At 36.2% G+C, this 26,074-nt stretch overlaps 1 protein-coding gene across 1 annotated transcript; it reads right to left on the bottom strand.

Annotated features, from left to right (window-relative positions):
• Window positions 1–143: 143 nt before the first annotated feature.
• LOC127444228 (microsomal triglyceride transfer protein) lies at window positions 144–24,470 on the bottom strand. Its single transcript, XM_051703503.1, has 18 exons — window positions 24,334–24,470; window positions 20,674–20,861; window positions 17,878–18,021; window positions 17,573–17,680; window positions 17,015–17,131; window positions 16,779–16,918; window positions 16,537–16,687; window positions 15,248–15,405; window positions 13,715–13,883; window positions 12,974–13,081; window positions 12,275–12,487; window positions 11,574–11,785; window positions 9,146–9,243; window positions 8,724–8,845; window positions 8,379–8,606; window positions 4,935–5,059; window positions 1,308–1,478; window positions 144–1,093 (listed from the first exon to the last, which is right to left on the bottom strand). Exons 1-18 carry the CDS (start codon window positions 24,395–24,397, stop codon window positions 946–948), a joined length of 2,664 nt encoding a protein of 887 aa, XP_051559463.1. The 5' UTR covers window positions 24,398–24,470; the 3' UTR covers window positions 144–945.
• Window positions 24,471–26,074: the final 1,604 nt, after the last annotated feature.

Here is a 26,074-nt window from a genome sequence, read left to right as displayed (position 1 = left end):
CCATACATACTTTTCTTTGCAAATTAATTGCGTGTAATTTGCATATAATTTAATCCCTACGTACGTTATGCATTTTTGTTTTTATAAACCTTTGCATGCAACATTTCTACCGTCTCACAAATTTCATATATTAAAGCTTCATCAAAGGTTCAAAATGTAGCTTTATTCAAAGCCATGTTTTTAAAATACATTTAGACACACTGTTGAAAGGACTAACCATGTTAATTAGCCTACTTACATCCCCATTATGGGTTAATGAAGCCTTAAAGGTACTATATATTGTGATGCATCAGTTTTATATATCAATATTATTAAAAGTTACCCCTTCAATATTTACACCATCCCATACAAAAAGATGGTGACAGAAAATAACTTTTCTTCCCCCTGAAAAACAACAACAAAAAACCCTTTATGCATGGTTGATTATGTTCCCATGTACAAGACTGCCATAAATATTTGCAAGAATGTAAACATCTGATGTAATCATGGAAACCAGGCAGTCTGAACTCCCTGAAGAGGGGATAATGTGTGTCTTAAAACTCTCTGATTAAATAAATAACACAGTAGCACCTCAAATACACATTCTTTCAATGTATCAGTCATAATGCATTTATAAATATTTTATAACAGCAGATGCCATTTTTTGTTTTGTTTTATGGGTTGAATAAAACCATCAGATGAGGAGAGTGCCATTGGTTATACAGAAAATTTGATCAAACTTATAAAAATGTATTCGGGTGTCTATAGACCAAAAAAAAAAAAAAAATATGAATTGAATTTGTGCTAATCATTCATATAGATATGTATATGCCCTCAACATGCCAGATTGACTCAAGGTTTTAACACATATGCCCAACCCAAAACACACTTATGCAAAATGTATATCGGTTGTTTGTGTAAAAACCTTTTACGTTTGCTAAAGCGTCCGGTGCAGGCGCAGCAGGTCTACCAGTCTTGCTCAAAGACCTTTTTGCACATGTTAGAGTTCTCCTGGTGTAGAGGGAATTCTGAGCCTGGCACCAGCTGCTCTCTACTCCTTCTTGAGGAGAAATTCTGTCCAGAGGGCAACTTCTCCTGCTTGGACACTGTCTCTCTATAGTGCATGTGAGACAACAACAGGTTAGTTTTCTAAAACAAGAAATATGGAAGTATGGAATATAATTTTCTGTGCAGAATTTGTAAATGGAGATTTTCCCCTGTTTTCTTGTTATTTGACACCAGTATGGATTGACAATGTTTTATATATTATTTTTAATAATATACATATATTTACAAAGTAAGCCTGGGTGAGAATAAAGGAACCATACCTGAAGGGGAAAGTAGTTTTGTCCATCTGCATGCAGACGAGGAAGGGGTACTCAGAAAACTGCACAGTGGTGATGAAGTCCAAGGCGGCTTCTGTCTCAAAACTCACCTCCACCCCAGCGCTTACAAAGTCCATATCCACTGTCATGTTACCGATGACAACCAGTGCTCCCCTGTACATACAATCAAGGATGAGCTTAGTTAAGATGTTTTTAAGGTTAATGCTCTATTGAGTTTTAAATAAACAAAACCTGACTCCCTACCCCAAACCTTAAGCCTAAACCTAACCAATAGTGTCATAAAAGCAAATGTGAGATGAAAAACAGAAGATGTTTTTAAGATTAATACTCTATTGAGTTTTAAATAAAAAAAATGTGACTTCCTACCCCAAACCTTAAGTCTAAACCTAACCGATAGTGTCATAACAGCAAATGTGACATGAAAAACAAAAGATGTTTTTTAAGGTTAATGCTCTGTTGAGTTTAAATCAACAAAACCGACCTCCCTACTCTAAACCTTAAACCTAAACCTAACCGATACTGTCGACTATGGGACAATTTGTGGTAGTTCTATGACAGTTTAATTTCACGTCATCTTATGTGCTCTTCAGTTGTTGTACCCTTTGCAATGGAAGTGCAGCACTCTTTCAGTTGACGTACTGCAGCTTGGTTGTGCTCATAAAAGCTTGTAAATGTAGTTTGTTATGTAATGCAAACGTTCAAATGTATTGCCTTAAAAGTCATACGTTAAGTGATTTGATGTGATAACAGCATTGTGTGTGGAACAGGGCAAAAAGTAAGTGTTTATGAACTGATAATCTGCCCTTTTAGTCGTGATTTGTGTGAAAGCGAATAGAAGTCATTGTTGTCGTAGTGCCTCTAGTGTTAATTTCACCAGGAAACTGTTGCGATACGTACAAGGAGCCATGTAAAAGCTGCTTTGTAAAAATAGTAGTTATAGTAATGTGATTCTATGAGACTGGGTTAGATAAAGATTTATCACCATTTCAGTCTCTGCTCAGTCACATAAGACATGGCTCCATGCTTTTATCCTCCACCTTAAATTATCTATTAAACATGGCTGCCCCTGATGAGTGGGCTGAGTGGAGGCATGCTAATCTTGTGTGCCTGAGAGAGCTGTGGTTTATACTGATCCTATACATAGACTGCCTCTCTGTCTGACTGTGTGTGTCTGTGTGTGTAACTATCTGTTTGTCTGATTCAGTGTGCCCAAACGCACGTGTTTACGTATTAGGTTGTGTGTCTGTCAGTGTGTCTTTGTCCATCTACTTGTGTATGCATTTTCATAGAAGGTAAAGCTTGCCCCCCTGATCCATACACCTGTCTCTGCCTGTCCTGAGGATTGGCAGATGTAGAAAACCAGATGCCGCCCAGAAATACCCGTCGTAAAACAAAGACCAGCAAACCCATAACGCAATATGCAAAACTAAGAGACGTCCACACATAAAGCTTCACAATGGTGGTGTAGATATAAAGCTATATTTAACATCATTGAGTCATGTTCCTCGCTTAGCGCTTCAGCTGTAAAGATGAAATATAGAATCTTGGACATATTAAAATCTTTTTCTTGAAGAGGATTTGTAAGTAGTCATTTAGACTTTTTTATTCAAAGGGACTTACAGTACACTTCAAACAGGGTCAGACTCCCTTAAGGAATCTGGGGTTACTGACTGAAAACACTGTCCAATCGCCAGTAGATCGACAGTAGATTTGCTGCTGAAATCGGCCTGTTCTTTCTGAAATTCGAATCACTGCCCTCCAATTGCCGAAACTGGAATCGTTCAACATATTGGCACGTGTGAGCTCCAGTTTCCATGTGAAATGTCCACAGAGGGGCGCCAAAAGCGAGTTCTACATTTAGTTGTAAATGATGTATCAAGTCAACAGGAATGCATATTTTATTAACAGGAATTTATAAACCTTAACCCAAACCCCAACCCTAAACCTAACTGTCAGTGGAATAAAAGTGTAATTTTGGAGCAAAAATGCAACATCTGAATCGCGCTTATCATTGTTTATGTGAACGTGATTATATCCTGGTTTGCATAGGACAAGAACCTGTGCGTTGGAGGTTGCTTATGCTACATGCTATTAGTAACGCTAGAGCAAAATGTGATCACAATGTGAATTGATGCAAAAATGTCTGATGGGGGATGGTGCTCATCAGTAATTCGGCTAAAAGGGTTTGGTTTCAGGGTACATTAATTTTTGGAATGTTGATTTCCTGTGTGATCATGCTGGGGGTTAAAGGAATAGTTCACCCAAAAATGAAAATTCTCTCAACATTTACTTACTCTCATGTCATCCCAGATGTGTATGACTTTCTTTCTTCTGCTGAACACAAACAAAGATTTTTTTAGAAAATTCTCATCTCTGTTGTTCCATTTAATGCAAGTGAATGGTGGCCAGAACTTAATATAAATCTCCCTTTTCAATCTTAAGAGTTCTTCTTATTTTGTTTTTGGCAATTCTCATTCTATGTGCATATCATCAACTACTGGGCAGGAGGAGAAGTTATAGTAAAAAAGGACTTAAATATTCTCACCCACACCTATCATATTGCTTCTGAAGAAATGGATTTAAACACTGGAGTCGTATGGATTACTTTTATGCTGACTTTATGTGCTTTTTTTGAGCTTAAAAATTTTGGACCCCATTGACTTGTATTGTGTGGACCTACAGAGCTGAGAGATTCTTCTATAAATCTTTGTTTGTGTTCAGCTGAAGAAATAAAGTCATACACATCTGGGATGGAATGAGGGTGAATAAAAGATGAGAGAATTTTTATCTTTGGGGGAACTATTCCTTTAAGTGCTTCACTCAAGGTTAGCTCCTTGTAAGGATTGAACCAGCAACCTTCTGATTACAAGCCCTGAGCTTTAACAACTATGTCAATCCTATGATTCTGCCAGCATACACTAATTTTACCCTCAACCCCTGATATTTACTCCTACCCCACCATTTTTCCATTGCTCTCTTTTCCCGCCTGTCTCATTTCAGCCAAGGTGCCGTTGCTAGCATCCACAAACGAACAGTAAGCAAGCAGGTGCAGATGTGGCTAAAGATGAGGATTAGCAGCATCAAATCTCTTGGAAGAACTAGTGATGTTATATTAAGATGTACGGTCTCATATTTAAGACTGGTATTTTGAAAAGCTAGTAGAAAAACATCTGGCTGTGGGTTCTACTTTACGTTCACCCCACACATTGTAAATATGAACCTCATTTCAGATATAAGTGACAGAAAAGCTTTAATGTAGTAAAAAACATTAGTGTTCAATTTGGGATGATACTACGCTTTGAAAAATGTATACACTACATGGCAGAGTGTATAGTGAATAATTTAGGACACAGCTTATACAATTTTAGTCCCTACACAAGTCTATGGCAGTTTTTTCACCTATTTATTTGTCCAGCTAGCGTAAATCAGATTGTTTCTTTTAAAGAAAATAGCATACCTCTGCCAAACAATTAATAAGCCAAATGTTTTTATGTATTATTCATGTCTTTAGGCAATATGTGCAGTAAATGAATGAATCCTTGTGGTCAGTAGACTGTTCAAATCCCTTACCCTAAGCAAGAGCATTACTAATAGTGATTCTTGCTTTACCTGTTGTTGACGCTGGTCTTAGACTCTCTGTACCACAAGCTGAACTCCATTCCTCCAGAGATATCGATGGCAAGGCCACCTTGGAACTCAGCACTGACTCTTAGACCAGACTGCAGTGGAATAACCTTAGAGAAAAGATTATCAAATTATCAGTTACTAGGGCTGTCACCCATCTAGGATTTTCCAGAATTGTCACGGTTTTTGGCCATCTGTCCTTGAAAAATTGAATTCCATTCCAGGATACAAAATGTCCCGGAATCGTAATATTTTGAACCTTGGTTTATAAGCACACAATGCAAGGAGGAGAATCAAACGCATGCTTATATGAATCATAAGAAAGTCCAATTAAATTTAGTGAACTGGTTTGTTCGGATGATTGAGATTTTTAACTTTTGTGTGAACAATCTATAAGCGTTAGTCTTCTTAATATAATGCTTTAATGTTCTGGAAAACATGTCTAAAAAAGGAAGGTCCTTCCTTTTACTGTAAGATTTCTTGAGGTTCTTCTTCCTCAACACACACACACACACACACACACACATGTTGGTGCGGCTATCCTTATGAGGACTGTCCATAGACATAATGATTTTTATACTGTACGAACTATAGATTCTATCCCCTAACCCTAACCCTACCCCTAAACTTAACCCTCATGTTCAAAAAAACATAGTTTAGTGTGTTTTTTAAGCGATTTGAATTATTGGGACACTAGAAATGTCCTCATAAACCACATTTATAGCATAATACCCTTGTAATTGCCAGTTTGTAACCTAAAAATAAGTCCTCGTAAACCACCCAAACCCGCCCACACACACACACTCTATTTTTAAGATTTAAGAATTTTAGTTTCATAACAAATTTCCATCAAATGGAATTTTGTGATCTTAAAGGAATAGTTCACCCAAAAATGAAAATTCTCTCATCATTTACTCACCCTCATGCCATCCCAGATGTATATGACTTCCTTTCTTCAGGAGGACACATTTGAAGAAAAATGGAAAAATATCTCTGCTCAGTAGGTCCTTATATTGCAAGTGGATGGTAACATGATTTTTGATGCTCCAAAAAGCACAGACAATCAGCATAAACGTCATCCATATGACTCCAGGGGTTAAATGAATGTCTTATAAAGCAATACGATTGCTTTTGGTGTAAAAAGATCAATATTTAAGTACTTTTTAACTTCCAACTTCAATTTTGTCAGATAAGCTCAATTTTAAAAGTTGAACTGAATGTCGAAAACAGTGAGTTTACTTAATCAATAAAGTCAACTTTTATGCTATTTAAGTCAGAGCAACTTACATTTTTAAACATTTAGCTCATACAATGTCAAGTTTGGTGGTGAAGGTAGAACATGCAGGCTTTTGAGCAGGCTCAGTTTGAAAACATACTTGAAAATAATGTTTTTATATAATTTTCAAGAATATTGAAAATTATGGTCAGCGATACTTAAAAATGCTTTATTTAACTTAATAATCATTTATATTTTTGAGTTTGCTGAACTCATTGTATTAAGCTCATGGAACTTACGTTCCAACTTGAATTGTTAAGTTGGTCAAACTAATTTGTCTGAAGTTGTGTAAACTCAAAAATGCTTTGCAGCTGGTTGCCTTATTTCTTTAAGTTTACTTAACTTTTTATTTTTTACAGTACAGCAGTATGTGCATTCACGAGAGGGCTGAAATCACGCGGTCTCTCGTGTGGCGTATTGGCATTGGCATGTTCACGTGAGAAGTGATGCATGCACGACACACAGCGCTGTTTACAAATGAGTAGAAGGAACGCTGTACAAATCGAACGCCGTAAACAAATTTAAACAAAGATGTCAGAAGATCTTGATTTAAGAGGAGAAGAGGAGATACAAGTTTTTGCACAGCCATATTTATTTGAACTGGAGTACTCTGACCAGGAGCACAATGAGATGGAGGAGGCTGGACCAACAGCAGCACAACAACAAGCCTCAGAAAGACAGAGAGCTTAGGAGACGTGGTGGTGCACATGTAGGCAATGCCAGGCAATGCCAACAGAGGTAGAGAGCGTCTACTGCAATGAATGGAATGTTGCCATGCCATCGCTGGAAAGACCTCGTGACCTCAGCCCTCTTGTGAACGTGCATACTGCTGCTAACTGGAGGCGATGATTTATAGTTAAAAAGTACTTAAATATTGATCTTTTTAGCACCAAAAGCTATCGTATCGCTTTATAAGATATTGTATGGATGACGTTTATGCTGATTGTCTGTGCTTTTTGGAGGATCAAAAATTGTTACCATACACTTGCATTATAAGGACCTACTGAGCCGAGATATTTTTCTATTTTTCTGAAAATGTGTTCTGCTGAAGAAAGGAAGTCATATACATCTGGGATGGCATGAGGGTGAGTAAATGATGAGAGAATTTTCTATCCTTTTAAACAAAATAAATTAGTAAAACTTTAAATATCCAATATTTTTTTGCTTAATTTTTTTAAAGATTACTCATCAAATTGATAGAAATTTGTTATGAAACTGAAATGCATACATTTTGAAATGCATACTGTAAATCTTGAATAAATAAATAAATAAATAAATAAATATATAAATATATATATATATATATATATATATATATATATATATATATATATATATATATTTTTTTTATTATTATTTATTTATTTATTTTGAGTAAATGTTTATGTACATTTATTTGATTTTCTTTGGTTGAAATGTACAACTGTTTTCTTAAACTTTATACATAATAACTACATACATATAAAACATTAAAACATTTAATGTTCAGTGTGAACCATAAACTCAAGAAAAATGGTTAGGGCCAGAAGTAAAACATATGTTAAACCTGTACACAAATGTTTTACACACAAAATTAAATTTCATAACAAAATTCCATCAAATTGAATTTAGTAATATTTTTTTAAATAAAATAAACAAAATATTTTAAGTTTTATTTAATTTTACATTTCTAAATATTGAATATTTAATTAAAAAAAATACACAATTAATTTTGATGGAATTTTGTAATTCAACTGAAATGCATATCTTTAAATTAGGCTAATAGGCTAAAATATATTTTTGTAGTGTATTGATGTTATAGTTTGATTTAATTATATGCTATACTTTTCATGTCAAACAAGGAGTAAACAATCATAAATAATATATATATATATATATATATATATATATATATATATATATATATATATATATATATATATATATATATATATTTTTTTTTTTTTTTTTTTCTTTTTTTTTTTTTTCTTGTATGATAGCCAGCAATACATTAATTTTACAGGGCCAAGGTGGCAACCCTATCAGTTAAAGGAGATCTTTCCTTTAGATGGTGAACTATACTGAACTACACTAAAAATGTCAGGAAACCTTTAAATGCCACCTCTGTAAACCTAATATGGAATTTGATTAGTACATTGAGGTGAACGCCACACCTGTGAGTGATCTGACAGCAGAATAAGGCCCTTCACCACATTTATTGGGTCACCAGACATGGAGAACATCTTGGACATGAGGTCACTGTAGCCTTTGAAGAAGGTCACTGGGTGGAGCTGCACGTCAAACAGCAGAGCAGACATTCCAGCGAAGGACTCGAGATCTTCTTCCCCCTCATCCGCAGTGGCTGCAATCAGAGACTCCAGACCCTGGGCTTCAATTGTCACCTGAGATTAGCACGCAAGAAAGTAAGTAGAGGTGATGGTTAGTCCTCAAGGCTTGAGATTTTATGATTGCATTGTATGTGTATATGCTGTATAACATTGTGTTATGCTGATGGTTACCTGGAGGCCATGAAGGAGAGCATCTTTGTTCTGAGCATAAATGTTCATGTTGCTTCTCCTCAGTGCGCCAGAGCCAGAGTACAAGATGTCCAAATTGTAGGTGGAAGTGACATCAACAGTTTCTGTTGGAAGATACAATTTGGACTTCAGAATACTCTTCATACATGTAAAAAGTCCATTTGCTTTAAAAAGTAATAGGATACCTCTTTTCAACAAATTGCACCATTTGAAATATTAATATCTACACCACAAAGGGTGGTTGAGTTACGCGCCAGACTTTAACACTTAGGGTTAGGGGTTTTGACTACATTTAAATCAAACTACATCTGTAATACTCCCACGCAGTGTTTAAATCAAGTATCTTATAAAATAGTAGCATAGTAGGTCAAAGTTTAAAGGTCAGGAGCAGGGGAGTCACTTACGTGCCATGAAGCCTGAATAAGCAGAGGAAGAGCCAGTCTTTGAGAATCTGTCATAGTTGTGGGAAACCATGTCCTTCATAACTTGCTGTACCATTTTACTGCAAACCAGAAAATAGTTCAGAAAATGTGAATAACTTTTTTACTGAATAAGCTAAAGCCACTTACATGAATGTTTTCAAGAATATTGGCCATCTGTGTATATTACATAATAAAAGATGTATTTGGGTAGTTAAATGTCCTCCTATGCTCTTCTAAAGCTATTTTAAACAGTATTTTGCTAATTATTTTATAATTATTATAAATTCAGCTTTTGTTATATTAATGCATACCTCGGGTCTTACGTTAAGTGACCTGGGACCTCATTCCACCTCCTGTACCTCATCAATTTTTTGGAGTTATGCCCACACCTCTTTAGTATTCCTAAACCTTTCTCTTCTGAATAGTGTAAATAAATAAATAAATATATAAATATATAGCTGCTTATTTATCAAAAGTGTATAGGATCATTAAAGACCCTAGATATGTAATAGTGTCATTTTTCTTATTCTTTTTGCTTCCATAATTCATATTTTTATGAATATTTCATATCTATTGAAGTTCACTATCACAGGATATATATTTCTTTATTTATTACAAGACAAAAGAGTACTATATTCATACAAATGACTACTATATCACATTGATTTTCTGTGAGACAACGGTGAATTATCAGTATTCCATATGTGTGTACACATACTGTACATATTATACATGCTATTTCTTACTCAAGGTGGCGCTGATGTATCAGTGACTGACTTGAATTACATTTGATGAATAAGAAACATGGAAGTAATTTTTGAGTTAAACTAGAGCTGTGTCAGAAATTGCCCTCTATCCACTATATAGTGCACTATTTTGGGTGTCAGCCATTTTGTAGTAGTGTCCGAATTCGTTCCCTACATCTTGTTCCCTACATTTGTTCACTCATTCTTACCCACAATGCAATCTGATTTCGAGTGTACCATTGATGTACACTCGCCAACGCTGTCTTGCGTCCATAATCCAACACGATTATGGAACCATTATGGAAATAATTGGCTAAACATGACAAACAGAATCAAGATTAATTGTATATACCATTTTATAAGAATAAAAAGTATTATTATTGTTATTATGATTATTATTATCCTACATGTAAGATAAAAGTTAATATGTGACAAAGTAGTTTCTGCGTCAACTCCAGTGCTCTCTCCGATGCTCTGTGTATACGTGAGCGTCCGAATTCACTCACTCATTTCATTCACTCCTTGCATGATATAGGGCACTCACAGACATCCACTATATAGGAAATAGTGAATGAGTGAACAAGTGAGTCATTTCGGACATAGCTTAGGGCGTCGCCATTATCAATCTTGAAGGTGGACCACTTCTGGTATAAGCCACTTCCAGCTATTTTAGCTATACAAAAATACTACATTATGCTGTTTATATTACAGGCTCGCAATAAATGTTGACCTATTATTATCATTAATTAAGATTTTCATAAACTCACTCACTTTGAACACATATAGTTTTACTGTTTGTCGCATTTTTCCATCATTTTATCACACACTGTTGCACAGGCAGAATGAATGAGAATCAGGCGCTGACCGGACAGTTCTCCATGCCACCTGACACACTGCCCTCCACAAACTTTACACAACCAGCAAAGAGAAGAAATATGCCGGGAAAATGCTGCTTCAACTTTTTTTGCACCAAAACTGCATCTTGTTTGTCTTGGCAAAATAATAAAACACATTTTACTTTCTCTCTTTCTTAGCAGTGTATAATAAACAGACACGCAGATCTCGCATTCAGCCTGGCTTATGAAACCTTTGGAAAGAAATAAGGCATCATTGGGGCCTTCACTGGGTTGCTCAGTGGTAAAAGATGCTGGCTACCACCCCTGGAGTTCGCTAGTTCGCTAGTTCGAATCCCAGGGCATGCTGAGTGACTCCAGCCAGGTCTCCTAAGCAACCAAATTGGCCCGGTTGCTAAGGAGGGTAGAGTCAAATGGGATAACCTCCTCGTGGTCGCTATAATGTGGTTCGTTCTTGGTGTGCCCGATATTTAATAATGTTTGGCGAAACACTCATGCATTTTAGGGTTAAGAGACTTAATGGAATATTTGTACTTTTAAAAATATTTAGTTATTAGAAGTATTTATCACACCCCACCCCAGGACCTAGTGATATTAAATGATCTAGTGAAGGCCAAAAACATATTAAAAGTAGTGAAAAACTTGAACTAGTAAAAGGACAGAAGATATACCCTTTTCTTTATAGATTCAATATTACATTTTAACCTAAAATCTTAATGTTGACAAAAAAAAAGTTTATGTACATGTTATGTGTCAACTACCCGTTGTGTGTGATGAGTAAAGTGATATACGTGTGTGCATGAGACCCACCAGGCTGGCATCTCAAAGCGCAGTATGTCCTGGACTTTAGACAGCATGTACTTATTCATCTCATGTGGCAGGTGTCCGATGGACAGCAGAAGGTTCTTTACTTCCATATATGATGGATTATTGCTCATAATCACATCAGCAGCTGCGGCACGAACGTTCTTTTCGTATATGCGTTGGTTCTGATGGTAAATCCGGTTTAATGTCTTTTTCACCTGTGGGAAAGATGCCATTAAATGTTTTATGCAAGCTAAAGGTATACCTGTAGTTCACCCAAAAATGAAAATTATAATTTACTCACCCTCATGTAATTCCAAATCCATATAACTAACCTGCTTTTGACGAACACAAAAATATATATTTTTTTAAGACTGTTTCTCTTTTCGATGCAATTACTATGTATTTATAAATGATCATACTATAATTACTATCAAGGGGGACTGAAGCTTTCAAACTTGTGGTATGGATTTAGAAGACTTGGAATAAAGCATGCAAATCTTATCAGTCCCTATTCATTATAACTGCATGGAAATGAAAGACCAGTACAGTCTTCAGCATTTCTCCTTTTGTGTTCCACGGAAGAAATAAAATCATACAGGTTTGGAACATCATGAGTGTGCGTAAATGATGACAGAATTTTCAATTTTGCATGAATTATTCCCTTGAAGAGTTTTTTTTTTATTTTATTTTTATTGTTAATTTACCTCTGTTGTGATAAGGTTAGGATCATATCTCTGCAGAGCTGTGATGGCGATGGTGCTAAACCCTCCCACCTCCGACTCTGCGTATTTGGTTAGCAGAGGAATGGCTTCTGGCAGGAGAGCGTTCTTCAGTGCTAACAAGTACATCTGAACCTCTGACTCCACCTGAGTGCTGTCAGGCCCTGCCAACAACAGCTCCTTCACTTTCAGCACCGGCTGCACATCAGAAACAAGAGACACAGTCAGTTATCTTGAATGATTCAACAGAGTATGATTCATTTGGGATTAAGTTAAAGGGATAGTTCGCCCGAACATATATTCTTCCTCCTCATATTGTTCCAAACCTGTATGACTTTCTTTCTTTAGTAGAATACAAAAGGAGATGTTAGGCAGAATGTTAGGGTCTGACAGCCTCAGTCACCGTTTACTTTCATTGCATTTTTCACCATTTAATGACAGGAGATGGTGACTGAGGCTGTCTTTCTACCTATCATCTCCTTTTGTGTTGCACAGAAGAAAATAAGTCATGTTTGAATCAAAATGAGGGTGAATAAATTATGACAGAATTAAAAATTTTGTGTGAATAATCTCTTTATTGTTGATTTAGAGGGCCATAGATGCATGTCTCTTTGAGTAGCAATTTCATGATCTGAATCCAATAGAAATTTGAATAAAAATATACAGTAATGCATGTGGACTCACTGGTAGTTCACATCCTCCTTTGAGACAAAGTTTCCTGATCAGAGCCCCCATGATGATCACAACTGACTCCTTAATGTCTGTACTGCCAATCTTCCCTTGAGAGATATCCTACAGGGGGAATACAGCACAGATATAAAGATATTTCATTAAATAATAAACATAAAAAATCAAAACACATTTAAAACATTTATAACAATTGTTTATTGCACACTACAATAAGGCTGTATTTGTTAACATTTACTGCATTAGTAGATAGTATAATTTTTTAACATTAAAAGTCATATATGTCAACATTACTTAATGCATTATGAACTAACATGAACAAACAATGAACAATTGTACATTTATACAGTGTCTATTAACCACACATAATAAATAAAAGCTGTGACAAAAAAAACAAAAAAAAACATTGTTCATATTTTTCATTTTTAGTTGATGATACCTAAAGCATTTACGAATGTAAATGAATAGAACCTTACTGTAAAATGTTATCATTGCATTTGTACATAGCTCAGCATTTGTCTCCATGTTCATAAAAACTTTAAATCTGTGACTAACACTAACATTTCAAAAACGATTTCAGGTATAAATCAGACTCTTTAATTCATAGAATTGAAATGTGGAAATCTGACCGCAGATTAAATGGCAGTAATTACATGAACGTACCATATATAATGAAAAAAAAATATTCAATGGTATTACTATTTTTGGGCACCACAGATCTGAGTGCAGTAATCTTACCAGCAGGGACTGCAACATGGTTTCTGTAGGGTGGGAGGCAAAGCCGCATGCGTACAGGAAGCGCTCTTGCAGAACTAAACCTTCCTTCTTACTGAAGTCCAAGAACTCCAGAATGGCTGAGAGAGATGCTGGAGTCTGAGCTGATGTCACTGCGTCCACCAGCTGAGGCCTAGAGAGAGAGAGAGAAAGAAAAAAGGAGTTCAGGAAAAGAACAACAACAATGGTTACTTCCCAATTTGCATACTTATACTATGCACTATTTAAGTTTGTACTTGGCCAGTGATGGAAAAGTACATACTGTTGAGTATGTTTAAGAAAGTACATCAGAATAGTTACATAGTATTACATCATAAAATTGCATCTTGATAGTACAGACACCCTTGTCACATACTTTTTTTTTCATTTCCATGAAGCATTAGCATCTAGCTAAATTGGAAACTATGGAAATGGAAACTATAATGGCCCCTGTGCATCTCTACTGGTAATGTGTTGGCTTCCACCGGTGTCATGTTATGTCTAGTGGATACTATTATGGACCAATACATATCTGTAATGAAATATGGCCCAAAACACACTATACTCTTAAAGGGATAGTTCACCCAAAAATGAAAATTCTCTCATCATTTTCTCACTCTCATGCCATCCCAGATTTATATCAGTTTGTTTCTTCTGCAGGACACAAAGAGTTTTAGAAGATTATTTCAGCTCTGTAGGCCCTCGCAATGCAAGTGAATGGGTACCAACATTTTGAAGCTCCAAAAAGCACATAAAAGCAGCATAAAAGAAATCCATAAGACTCTAGTGGTTAAATATATATCTTCATCATATATATCTGCAACATAAAAGGGATGGGTGAGAAAGAGATCAATATTTAATTCAGTTTTTACAATAAATTCTTCTCCCTGCCCAGTTGGTGGTGATATGCACGAAGAATACAAATTGCAAAAAACAAGAGAAGAACAATGTAAAAGTGAAAGTGGAGACTTAAATATTGATCCGTTTCTCACCCACACCTATCATATCGCTTCTGAAGATGGATTTAACCACTGGAGTAATATGGATTACTTTTATGCTGCCTTTATGTGCTTTTGGAGCTTCAAAATTTTGGTCCCCATTCACTTGCATTGTATGAACCTAAAAATCCTTGTTTGTGTTCTGCAGAAGAAAGAAAGTCATAAACATCTGGGATGTCATGAGGGTGAGTAACTGATGAGAGAATTTTCATTTTTGGGTGAACTATTCCTTTAATGGTATTTGTAGTGGAAGCCATTAGATTTTCTATTGTTTTTAAAGCATGAATAGTTAACCATCCAAGAACCTTTGACATAATTGTTTTTTTAGCATTCTATGCTTTTGGACACTACTAACTCACTCTACTTTCACATACTTTTTTGGATGGGATGTATGCAACTAGGAAGTTTATGAAGAGGAAATGGAGAAGAACAGGGCGAGAAAACTAACCCAAGTGATGAGTTTTCAAATGAGAAAGAGGGAGATGAAAATAAATTGGCACAATGAAAAGTGTGGTCTTACAGCGCAGTCTTACTGCAGTTGCGCAGTACAGTCAGGATCTCTGCCTTGCTGGCTTTGCGCAGGCTGTGTAGGAGTGAGAGGAAGCTCCTTGGGGCTGTCGCTTTAGAGAGTGAGTCCGGCTCAAGCTGAGACCTCAAAGCCTTCCATGTGTCCATCAGCTATTGTATAACACAACAAAAAGTCAATACCAATACAAATCAGTATGACTATAAACACATACCTGGCCTTAAAGGGATAGTTCACCCCAAAATGAAAATTCTCTCATCATTTACTTACCCCCATGCCATCCCAGATATGTATGACTTTCTTTCTTCTGCTCAACACAAATTAAGATTTTTAGAAGAAAATTTCAGCTCTGTAGGTCCACACTTGCAAGTAAATGGGTACCAAAAGTTTGAAATTCCAAAAAGAATATAAAGGCAGCATAATAGTAATCCACAGGACTCTAGTGGTTAAATCCATGTCTTCAGAAGCAATATAATAGGTGTGGGTGAGAAGCAGATAAATATTTAAGTCATTTTTTTACTATAAACTCCCCTCCTTGCCCAGTAGGTGGTGATATGCACGAAGAATCCGAATCGGTAAAAACAAAAGAAGAAGAATGTGAAAGTGAAACTGGAGATTTATAGTTTAAAAAATCTTTAATATTGATCTGTTTCTCTCCCACACTTATCACATCGCTTCTGAAGATATGGATTTAACCACTGGAGTCATATGGATTACTTTTATGCTGCCTTTATGTCCATTTGGAGCTTCAACATTTTGGTACCCATGCCAAAATGAGCTGAAATATTCTTCTAAAAATCTTCATTTGTGTTCAGCAGAAGAAAGAAAGTCATACACATGAGGGTGAGTAAATGATAAGAGAATTTTCATTTATGGGTGAATTATCCCTTTAAAGGTGCACTCACTTAAATGTTTGCAAATTGCTGAACTTTGAAACAGAAAGACATAGTAGAATATAGAATAGTAGATATATATATATATATATATATATATATATATATATATATATATATATATATATATATATATATATATATATTTCACTCACAGAATAAATTTAACATGGCTAACTGCACATAGGGCATTTTTACAATGACATTGTTAACTATGACCTTCTGTTTTTGATTATTCTGCATCAACGCTACTATGTCAGTGCACCTTTAAAAACCAATTTCACACATTTCTGTTTGTGATCATACACAACAACATGATCAAGCAGTCATGTTACTGTTATCATCAGCATGCACAGTATGAGTGCAAACGAAATAGTTGATGAAGCTTACGTTTGGGCATCCTTTGCATTTGGCTTTTACTTTCTCCCCTATGACTCCGACTGAGATGAGTTTGTCATCCAGAGATTTTACCACGCTTGCAGCATCCTTACCAGCCATTTCTCTTGGGCCAACCTCAGTCTTTTTAAGTGTCAGTGACTGCCTGTGGGGAGCCAGGAGGCAGTTTAGTTTCATTGATTAATTCTTTAATTCATTCATCTGTTTTCTTATTTCCTTCCTTATTTCTACAGTACCTGGACAGGACTTTTGTTGCGGTCGTATGCTGAGCATTGACAGACAAAATGTGTGATTCCTCCACATCAGCAGACTTAATGATGCCATTTTCCAGAGTGATGACTGTAACTGAAGCACACTTTCCACTAACCCCCAACACCTGTAAATAGAGGAGTGGGAAGGTGAGGGAAGGCCATAAAGTGTGAATAAAATTATGTTTAATGAGGGCAGAAGAGAAAAGAGTGTAACTTATTACTGGGCTGTGGGTAGTGAATCCCGTCTCCTGTGTTTTGCAGGTCTCCAAGTGTTTTGTGCGGATCACCTGATCTTTAGAGGCCTTGTACTCAACTAAACATTTCCCTGAAGTATCAGCCTGCAGAAGAAATGCATACGTGCATTACAGATCAAAATCTCAATCAACCCATCAGTATCTACTCAATGCACACCCAAAGCGTATCTTGCATCTATTTGCAAATATCCCTCACATCTATCGAAAAAACCTTTAAAGGGAGAGTTCACCTAAAAATTACAATTCTGTCATTCTGTCATTTACATCCTCATTTTGTTCCATACCATTATGACTTTCTTTCTTCACTGAAACAAAAAAAAGGACATGTTAGGTAGAATGTTAGCCTTAGTCACCATTCACTTTCATTGCATCTATTTTTCCATACAATCAAAGTGAATAACTGAGGCTTTCATTCTGCCTTACATCTCCTCATATGGGTTTGGATCAACATGAGATCATGGATCACCTCTTTGAATTTGGTTTTGACTGGTGGAGAATTTTAAAGTATTTTAAGTCAGACTTTACCTCCATCATTTTCCCAGACTTTAGCTGCATCATTAGCATACTGGCCACGCCTCTCTTCAAGTTTTTGATCGTGGCAGGCTCCCCCTTATAGACATACATGCTTCTCAGCTGAAGGTGAGTAACATCACACACAAGTCAAATCACAATGAAAAAAATATTTTGTAAGTTGGAAAAAGTGGATATTTCTATGTAAGGACAAACACATAAGACATAATGAAGTGGCAATCGATGCATCTTATATGTTTGCCTTAGATGTTTGATTGGTAGTTAATATGATCTATATGAAACTAGAAATTCTTCATTACCTTGCCCATCTTCCAAAGCAATATAAAAGGACTATGAAGTGCGTCAAGCCTGTCTTTCCCCATAATGCTTTCTGTTGAGCTGCCATGGAAGATGTTGTTTTTGCGGGAGCGCTTTGCAGCACTCTCAATTTGAACATTTGAGATCTGAGAACAGGACAGGAAAACATGATTTATAAAGAGTCACATTTATTAACTTAAGTGATGTTTATTAACCACTGAATCATGAAGATTAAGAAATATTGGCTGTGTTCAAAATGAAATTCTTGCTTACTACTTACTGAATACTGTGCAGTATACACTGTATACAGTCTACTATTTTTTTTTTTTATTATGGTAAATGAACAGTAGGCATTAGTACACAAAAAAGTTTAAACAGTAAACAGTAGAATACAAGAATGTTATCACATGAACTCAACACATTGCATGCACAGTATATGGTGTCCAGTTATCAAAATTGACTTTTTTTTTTTTTTTTTGGTCTAAAAATGACTTGGCAGTCTGATCAAAAATAGTGTAAAAAATAAATAAATAAATAAATAAATAAAATATATAAAATGTTAAAAATGACTGTAAATCCAGTTCATTCATCATACAGTATTCCCTGCAGTGTGTTCTGGTTGTATACTGCACATTCTGACAAATATAGTTGGCCAACTGCGTATATTCTATGCATACAGAAAATCTGCATACTGTGCATGGTACACATGTTATTTACTGCAGAAATGGAAAGAGTAGTGTGTTAGTCTGCTAATCCGAACACAGCCATTGTCATTTTCATCTGAGATGCTCAATTTAAAGGAATATTCTGGGTTCAAAACAAGTTAAGCTCAATCGACAGCATGTGTGGCATAATATTGATTACCACAAAAATGTATTTTGACTTTGCTTTTCTTTAAAAAAAGCACAAATCTGGGTTCCACTGAAGCACTTACAATGGAAGTGAATGGGGCCAATTCGTAAACGTTAAAATACTCACTGTTTAAAAAGTATAGCCACAAGACATAAACAATATGCGTGTTAACATGATTTTTTTATTTTTTATTTATGATTTATTTATCATTTTTATGATATCTACAGGGAGGAAAATGGGGAAAAAAAATACAGTAAAATAAATGTGTAAATTAAAAAAACAATAAATGAACAAAAGGGAGACAAAGGTAATAATAATAATAATAATAATAAATATAAATAAATAATCAGATTAGTACATGATACTAAATACTTCATTGTACAAACATAGATAAACAAACTTGTAGGTGCACTATGCAACATATTGTCCCGATGATGATGTAGCAGCAAAGCATTCTGTGCCTGGGGTGGGGAAGGTTAATCAACAAAATCAAGTTGCAGGGTTTGTACATATGCTAAAAAAGGCTTCGTGATTATAGAGAATGATGTATTGGGTCGATGGAAGGAATATAATTTATTTTTAGTCTAATGAAATACAAGGCATCCTTTATCCATCGAGAATGTGATGGTGGATGAGGATTTTTCTAATTAAGTAAAATTTGTCATCTAGCCAGCAATGTGAGAAAAGCTATAAAGTCCATGAAATAACGGGGTAGTGAGTGACCAGCGGGCAGGACAACAAACAGGCCAGTGATAGGCGAGGGCAGAATATTAGAGGATATGACTGAGAGATTGTTGAAGACAGAACAGCAAAACATAACATATGTATTAGCGTGGCTGGGCCAAAATGACAACTATCGCAGACAGGGTTGATGGCAGGGTTAATACGAGCCAGTCTGCTCTTAGACCAATGTGCTCTATGAACAGCCTTACCTTACATTGCAACACTCCGTGTCTAGCACAAATAGAAGAGGAGTGGACCCGGTTAAGAATTTCTGCCCAGGTCTCTTCGTCTATTTCTGTGCTAAGGTCTTGGGACCAAATAATACGGAGAGAGTCACTGGTTATAGACTGAAGAGAGGAAATTGCACTATATACCATAATCTTGAAATAGACCCTCTAGAACAAGGGTTGACACTAAGGATAGTGTCTGTTTCAGAGAGTGGAGGTTTATCAGGGAAATTAGGAAAATATTTACGCATAAAATCTCCTATCTGTAGATATCTAAAGAAGTGATTTTTAGGAATGTTGAATGAATGGGTTAGCTGGATAAAGGAGGCAAAAGTCCCATCAATATACAGTTCAGCAAAGGAAACAAGCCCATGCTCCATCCAAGAGGCGAACGCAGCATCCAGGGTGGAGGGAGGGAATAAAGGGTTGGAGTATATAGGAGATGACAAAGGGGTGGCCTGAAGTCCAAAGTGGTGCAAAAACTGGGCCCAAATCTTGAGACTGTATGTCACTAATACATTATTTGAGTATTTCAGTGCAGAGAGTGTGGTCGGGAGACAATGTTAACATGATTTAAGTGTGATAAAATCGCTTACTAACCTTTTCTGTGTAAAGTTAAATCCAATTTTACAACGTCGTTGCCATAACAACGTAATACTATAAACCCTGAAACGACTTTAAATATGATGATTTAAACAACTTTACAGCTCACATAATACATGAGTTTTATCAGAAGAATTAATGTAAGTGCTTTAAAAAAATTATAAGCTTCACATTTCTATCTTTAAACCCTCCAAAAATTGGCCCCATTCTCTTCCATTGTAAGTGCCTCACTGTAACATCGATTTTTGCTTTTTTTTTTTTTTTTTAAGAATAGGAGGGACCAGTTGAAATTATTTTTTGTGGTAATCGACATTAGCCTATGCCACAAATGCTGTCAACTGAGCTTAACTTGTATTAAAACATGAATATTACTTTCATTTTTATTCCCCTCACCTGCACTTGAAGTAGCTGTTCATCCTGGTTCTCTGGGTTCCTCCAGATGAGGCTGATTTCCACATCACTGTTGATCCTGAATCCAGCATTCCCTTTTGTGGATCCCATCGGCCTGTTCAGTCCGACCTCAGCGCTGTAGCTGTATCTGTAGAGTTTGTCATTATCCAGCCGAGGTCCAGCGTTCGCACCTGAAAAAACACAAAAAACCCATGCTGTGATGCATTCTAGACCTTCAGTGGCTGACTTCAGGTCAGTGCACATTGTTTACCCTTATTAGAGTAACTGAAGGCTGAGTAAAACACAGCTGGTCCAGGACCATTGAGGAATGTGAAAGGAGAAAGGCATGCAGGAAGTGGATTGAGCGTCCTCTAAAAACCACAAAGGCTTCAAACCCAGTTACAAAGAGGGCTGCACTTACTCTTTTGGATATCTGATTTTGAATATAATCAACGGGTTTCACTGATTTAATGCACAGGGTTTACATCCATATGTACCCAATGCATTCAAATGCATATGTAGGTGAGAAAGCAAGTTAAACAGGCACCCCTGAGGCACCGCTGAATGATCAGATTAGTAATACAGTAGGAAAAGGCATGCAGCTCTGTCTGTAATTGTAGGTGGGTCTCAGACAACAGCACATAGTGTGCTATGAGCTATTAATCCTCTGGACAGTTATTTGTATCATATTCAACACTTAGCCTCATTTCCTGACTCACCCTCAGTTCCTTAAGTCTGAAAGTTTTAGACTAGAGTCAGGACACATTCAAGGTCAATTTTGCATAAATCAAGGTAATTCATAAAGTTAGGGGCCAAAAATTTGAACAAATCAAAAAGTGGCATGTTGGTTAATCAAACATTTGTTTTAGTCCACATTTTAGACTAGAGTCAGGACACTTTCATGTTGTTTGGGTAAATCAAGGTAATTCTTGATGTTAGGGGCACAAAAATTAGCAAATCAAAAAGATAATAGCATGTTGTGATTTAAAGGTGTACTCAGTAACTTTTGTCTTCGTGTCATCTTGGACTTACACTGACACCTAGAGGCTTGGATGCAGCATCATTTAAAATTAATATTTTTCCGTTTCAGATGCCATTGTAGAAATATAATAATCACAGTCAGCCATGATTACTTTAATCAGTGAGTGAAAGAATCAAATAACAGGACAGTTACTGTGATTAAGTGAGTAGTATTCGGCTGGTCATGTGATCCTAACATGGCATCCCCCATGTGCGGACCCTCTCCATGTAGAATAAAACAGCTTTTATAAGGTTATTGATATGATTGGAGTCTTCATTTTAATGTGAGTGGTCATGATTTCCTACATACTATTGCAAAATTACAATTCATGTCATGTCAAGTGTTACACTTTTTTAATGAGGAAAAATTTGAGGAATGTGTGTACCTTTAATGATATGCACAGACATTGTTGTCCGAATATGTGCTTTTAGGATAATTGTTTCATTAAGCAATCTAAAATGACCACTCTCCACTGTGAAATCTAATTAGTTGCAATCGGTTTGCATGTTTTTTTTTTAAGTTAACAATTTACAAGTAAACTGAAATCATATGTGATTAAAGTATCATTGTTTTTATTTAAACATTTAAATTGATTTATAGCACATCTTATAGACCATTTCAAGGACTGTTTGTTGGTGACGTCAAGTGACGTCATTGTTCCATGAACATTTCCTGCTTGTCAAAACAGAGACTATTTAGCAGAGATGGACCAATTCTATTAAAATGAATGGGAGAAATTGGGACACCCAACGGCTGCCAATGGTCAACCTGCCTTACAGGTAAAATAGCCAATCACCTTTTAGATACAGAAATCGCCTGTCAATCAACTCGAGAACACGCATGTGCATTAGCTATACAAGACGGTATAATTGCATTTTTAGCGCAATCTGAGATAAAGAAACACAATTTATTATACTAGCTGTGATGGAATGACACGCCCTTCCCCTGGATCATCGTCGCCCCACCTCGCATGATCCCAATGAAGAGCCTCATCACTGCTGCCTTTAAACAATGAGCACGCCTCTCCTCAGGAGACTGGTCTCTACCCACTGGCATCTTAGCAGGTCCAGGAACAGAGCGGGGAGGGTCCGGTGTGAGTTAGATGCATCGCCGGACCCGCACCCCGGAAACCCGGTGCAAGTTGGAGCACGCGTCACGACCGACAGGCTAGGATGCCAGGCAGCAATTCCCCTTAAACACTGAGGCCCAGGGAAGCCAGATCGCTCGAGTGAAGCCGCACAGTGTTGTCAGATTTGAATGCTTATTTGAAATATGTTCTTTCATCGTAATCTTGACGAACCGTTTTGGAGATTTCAGTCTTTCAAGTAGATAGGAGCTGCACTTTCATGCCGCTTGTTTACATAGAAAAATAGCTGCCAAAACTGCCCAAGAACATTCCAAAAACGTCCGCCAAGTGGACTGACTTACCTTGAAAAAGAGACTTTGATAAAAGGATCCAGAAATACGTCTGGACCGTTCTAATTCCTTTGTTTTTGTTTACATTCTTGAAATGGTCTGTACAGTATAAGGGAAATTATGACTGGACTCTAGGTTAGCCATATGGCACATTGGATTCTCCTCAGCACTTATTAGTGCACATAAATCTGCACTTTTGTAAAGTACAACTGAGTAAAGAAGAATGGCTTAATTTTAACAGGCTTTAAGTTCACCAGAGTTAACACTAATGCCCCTCATTGTGACAAATCACTACTGTCAACCAGCTTCATCAAAACAAGAACAATAGTAATAAAAATAAAAACTATATACATTTTTAAATAATAACTTTTATTTTCATAAGTTCCCTTGTTTTGACCAAACATACATAATTTATTCAAGTGCAAGAGCTTATGGGTATTCCTCACAGCCTTTTGATAATTTTGAGTTAGTAGTATTCGAAAGTTTAAAGAACGTATATATTTTGTTATGATTCCAAAATGTGACATTACAAGTACTGTTTAATTAGGACCACTTAAATGTTTTTATTAATGACAACTTTAGGATTTAGAGAGTAACTGTAACTTAATTAAAACTAGAAATAGAATAGAATAGTAAAAACGTAAGCTTCAGCTGAGTAAACAATTTTTTTCTTACAATTTGAGATAACTATTAGTGTTTACAGTGGGATCCTTTCTAGCAGTACAGTTCAGGCCTGATCTGTAAAAACTGACGTGTCACATTCAGATTGCATCAACTCGACTGATTCAAAGATTATACTCTGATTTTATCTCCTGCAACAACTAAATGGTACATTTTTTCATTCAAACTAATATGAGCAGGAAAAAAAAAAGTGAAATACTTTGATGCCAGACATACAGATGAGTATTGGTTTGCAATGATTAACTCAAGCTGGGCACAGAATGAATGAAAAGTAGGCCTAAACCCTATGCTTTGTAAATGGTAAATTATGTAAATTAATTTTGTAGCCATTCCAGTGCACCAACTAAGTCATTATACACTATAATATTTGCCTAAACCTCAAATATGATCATTAATTATTTTTTTAAGCCTTTTAACAAATTTGCAAGCTTCAAACAAGCAATTCTGTTGAAATAACCTAAATAGAAATCATTAATATATATATATATATATATATATATATATATATATATATATTACTTTTTAGACTTAATATAATCACTTACCCAGAGACGAGGTACTTAAAAAGGAGGTCGCACATAGTAAAAATCCAGCAAGCTGCCGCAGCATGGTTGGCTCGCTGTGTAGTCTGTGCGTTAGAGGTCTGCGGGCCAAAGAAAGGATGGGTGCCTGGATCCTTCAGCTCTGTCTGTGTTTATCTGGATACGGGGGGCAGACTCCAAACTCCAAGCTCCAGTACTAAATACGAGATAACAGCTAATAATTAACCGGCAGAGTTGACTGAGATTTGTCAAATTAACGCTGCACGAGTAAGACGCTGTTTGATTTGTATAGTAGTAAAGGGTCCGAATATAGTTGTATCTCGGTATCCCTCTTCCTAGAGCGCATCAATCAGTGCACAATGAAAGCGTTTGGTATCTCCGATGGTGTGAATGGAGTGTTTCTTTCTTAATCACAATGATCAAACGCTTGTGACAAGATTTGGCCTCATTTCACAGTATTTAAATGTAAATGCTACGATCGTTGAGTCTTTAAACAGTTTGAGTTTGGTTGAGCATTGCTTGGATTTCCATAGATTACCATGAAAAGCAAATGGAGGAAAATTGAGTCATTAATAGATGATGTGGTGGATGATCTTTGATGCATGATGTGATGGCACGCGTAATTATCGGCGAGTAATTTTCATTTTACTGCAGCACCTTTCACCTTGTTCTCAGTTAAAGCTTATTTATCTGATCACAGCTAGCATAACTTTATCTCACAGAGCTCAAACATGGGGAATTCCTTTTAACATTACAGTCCTTTCAATAGTGCAGAATGATGGTTTATTAGTTAGGCTATTCTGTTTTTCGGACAAGCGCTGACAGCGACAAAAGAGGGATTGATTAAATCAGGTTAAACTAAACGCGACTGTTTGATTCTTTCCTGTAAATGAACCACTGTCCGGAAATGATCAGATTACAGAATTGAGTAATAGCTCATCAGTTGTTGTTGTATGGAGTAGGCCTACTAACTTTATCCAGCACTTAAGGATATTTTTAAACTTCAATTTAACTTTTAACCAAGCACTAAAAACGGTTCAAGGAACGAAAACCGAAAACAAGCTAACATTTTTGGCAGAACGTTTCGTTCTGATAATTTTTCCATGAAACCAAAGTGTTTATTACAGTATATTTTCGGAACTCCCCCACTTCCTGTTGCCTGAAAAAAAATGGTGCTTTTCTCTTTTTAACTAGAAAATGTTCATGGGCTTTGATGGGCTTAGGTCCATTTTTATTTCAGTGGTTATTAAAGTTTTTCAGTATCATTAATCAGATGTAAATTATTGTGCAGAGGTCCGGCCCACTACTGAAAAGAAGCTGTCACGTGGTACCTGTTCCTTTTCTCAGCGCTGGCTAGAATGAGCCAATTAGAGTTGGTTATTGTTACTGGATTAGGATTTTAATTTTTATTAAAAAAATAAATAAAATAAAAAATAAAAAGGCTTTTAGCGATTCTGCTGAGGTAGATTTTCATTATGAATCCTTGCAATTATCAGTTTTTATTAAAAAAAAATGTCTATCCATGTAAAAATGTCTCCAATGAGATACAAAACGTTCTTAGATTTAAATGCGGATGAACAGAGGATTTGGTTTTCTGATCAGTCAAGCACTCCATGCAGAAAGAAAACTTCGGGGGCAATTCACTAAACAGTTGCGCCACTTTTGCATGTGGTGTTTCAGCGCAAAAACCTGAGTCTTATTCACTAACCACCCGCAATATATTTTAGCAGTCGCAGTCAGCGCT

Source organism: Myxocyprinus asiaticus, chromosome 7 (genome assembly GCF_019703515.2).
Source record: "Myxocyprinus asiaticus isolate MX2 ecotype Aquarium Trade chromosome 7, UBuf_Myxa_2, whole genome shotgun sequence".
Lineage (NCBI taxonomy): Eukaryota > Metazoa > Chordata > Actinopteri > Cypriniformes > Catostomidae > Myxocyprinus > Myxocyprinus asiaticus.
This window is presented reverse-complemented; position numbering and strand designations above follow the sequence as displayed.

Bases quoted from the DNA above. Each gene is read 5' to 3' on its own strand.
- LOC127444228 (XM_051703503.1), bottom strand. From the start codon at position 24,397: ATGCTGCGGCAGCTTGCTGGATTTTTACTATGTGCGACCTCCTTTTTA. The intron at 16,688-16,778 runs GTACTGTAGAAA...GGCTCCCCACAG, and splicing joins GCAACAAAAGTCCTGTCCAG to GCAGTCACTGACACTTAAAA. The intron at 1,094-1,307 runs GTATGGTTCCTT...CATGCACTATAG, and splicing joins AAAACTACTTTCCCCTTCAG to AGAGACAGTGTCCAAGCAGG.